This window comes from Bidens hawaiensis, unplaced genomic scaffold (genome assembly GCF_021521415.1).
Source record: "Bidens hawaiensis isolate Kalapana, Puna unplaced genomic scaffold, B.hawaiensis_p1.1 tig00003956_1, whole genome shotgun sequence".
Taxonomy (NCBI): domain Eukaryota; kingdom Viridiplantae; phylum Streptophyta; class Magnoliopsida; order Asterales; family Asteraceae; genus Bidens; species Bidens hawaiensis.
Window position 1 is genome coordinate 227345 of NW_027491227.1, and position 2255 is coordinate 229599.

General features: G+C 45.1%; 1 protein-coding gene across 1 annotated transcript; it reads right to left on the reverse strand.

Annotated features, from left to right (window-relative positions):
* Positions 1-493: 493 nt before the first annotated feature.
* On the reverse strand, positions 494-2029 carry LOC143624704 (uncharacterized). Its single transcript, XM_077095269.1, has 2 exons — positions 1219-2029; positions 494-624 (listed from the first exon to the last, which is right to left on the reverse strand). The coding sequence occupies exons 1-2, from the start codon at positions 2027-2029 to the stop codon at positions 494-496; spliced, it is 942 nt and encodes a 313-aa protein (XP_076951384.1).
* Positions 2030-2255: the final 226 nt, after the last annotated feature.

Genomic DNA, 2255 nt, shown 5'->3' on the forward strand with positions numbered 1-2255 from the left:
TAGCCTTAAGCCCGCACCTGACCCTTCACTGCTCGAAGCTCCATCCGTGAACAGTGACCAAACTTGCCCTTGTTCCGGAGGTGCTTGGGGTTGTTGTTCGATTAGACATTCTTGTTTTTTGTGCTGAGGGACTTCTATGACGAAGTCCGCCAGCACTTGCCCTTTGATTGCCGGTCTTGGTTTATACTCTATCGAGTGTTCACCCAATTCGATAGACCATTTTGCCAGTCGCCCAGACAATTCGGGTTTACTCAATACGTTCTTGAGCTTGTATCCAGTTAACACATTGATGAGATGACCCTGGAAATATTTGCGGAGCCGACGGGTTGCGTACACTAATGCCAAGACCAACTTTTCCAACATCGAATATCTTGTTTCTAGGTCTGACAATGTTCTGCTGACGTAATAGATCGGAGTTTGAACGTTCTTCCTATCTGTCAGTAAAACAGCCCCCACGGCAATGTCAGACGCTGACAAATATAGTGTTAATGGTTCACCCGCGTGAGGAGCTGTTAGCGTGGGTAATTCCATTAAACACTTCTTGACTTCCTGGAATGCTTGTTCGGCTTCCGGAGTCCATCTGAATTGTGCCTTTTTGAGACAGTTCCTCAATGTTGAGATGAACTGATAAGATTTAGCAGCGTGGTTTGCCAAAAAACTGTTTAACGCTACCAATCAGTGTTTGAACTTATTTGAGGGATGTGGGAGATGGCATGCGGGCTACTACTTGTATCTTATCTGGATTAGCCTTAAAACCCGTGCCTGTCATAATTACCCCGAGGAACTTTCCTTCCTCCATTCCGAAGGAGCACTTCGCTGGATTCAGCTTCATATTGATGCTTCTCAAAGTTTCAAAAGTTTCCTCTATGTCCCTCAACATTTGATCCTCTTCAGTGCATTAGATCACCAAATCGTCCATATAGACTTCGAGATTTCGACTTATTTGACCTTTGAAGGCCTGATCCATCAGTATTAGGTATGTGGCACCCGCATTCTTTAACCCGAAGGGAATCATTCTGTAACAGAATGTTCCTTGGTCAGTGCGGAACGCTGTCTTATCCTCGTCACAAGCTGCCATATGAATCTGGTGATACCCTTTGTAGGTATCGAGGAAGCACTTGAATTTGAATGGAGCCACAACATCTACTTTCAAGTCGATCTATGGAAGGGGGTAACAATCTTTTGGACATGCCTTGTTTAGATCTTTGTAATCTATACACATCCTCCACGTTCCGTTGCTTTTTGGGACAATCACTGGATTGGCCACCCACGTTTGGTATTTGATTTCTCTTATAATTCCGGCGTGTAGAAGATCTTGCACCTGCTCATTCATGGCCTTCGTTTGTTCCGGGCCCATCTTTCGCTTCTTTTGCACAATTGGGGTGATTAGTGGATTCACCTTTAATTTGTGCTCCGAGATGCTCCGCGGCACACCGGTCATGTCTGCGGGCTGCCATGCGAAAATGTCTATATTTTTGGTCAATAATTGCTTCAAAAAGGTTCGGACAATCTCAGAATTAGCCGGACCAATTATCATAGTTTGATCAGGAAATTTCTTGTTAAGAACCCATTTCTCTGGTTCAGTCCTCTGATTTTGTCTTGGAACTTTACTTGGCTTCGAACTTTCAGTGGTGAGGCAACGTTGATTGACATGGATTATTGCTACACCAGTATGGTTCGGAACCCCTACTGCCCCGTGAGCTGTGGACGGATGGGCATTGAAGTCGCCAATTGCTTCTCGTCCGAGAATAATGTCATGTTTGGAAGTTGCCGGTAAGACTAAAAATTCGACTTCCTCAGTTCTTGAGTGGACTCCGTCACTAAGTGTGACCGGGAATGTAATGACACCCCGCGGGTGCATTATTTCCCCACCAAACCCAGAAACAGGTGCATGAATAGGTCGTAATATTTCTTTATCATCTTCCTCAAGCTGTTCGAAGCATTGTTTGTACATAATGTCGGATGTACTACCAGTGTCGAAGAACACATACTGCGACCGATAATGCCCAAATAGAGCAGTGATTATCATAGGATTCTTGTTGCACGATCCTCCTCTGATACATGGAAAAATGACTGGCTCGTTTTTTCACTCCCATCCGCAAACTCTTTCCTCTTACCAATGATCTGCTGACCTCCCTGAATCATGTGGACGTTCAGATCTTTAATTTGCCTTTTGGCCGGGCCCTGGTTATCCTTTGCGGGAGGTCTACCAGGCCCTGGTCGTACACTTTTGACCAAATGATCCAACTTCCCGT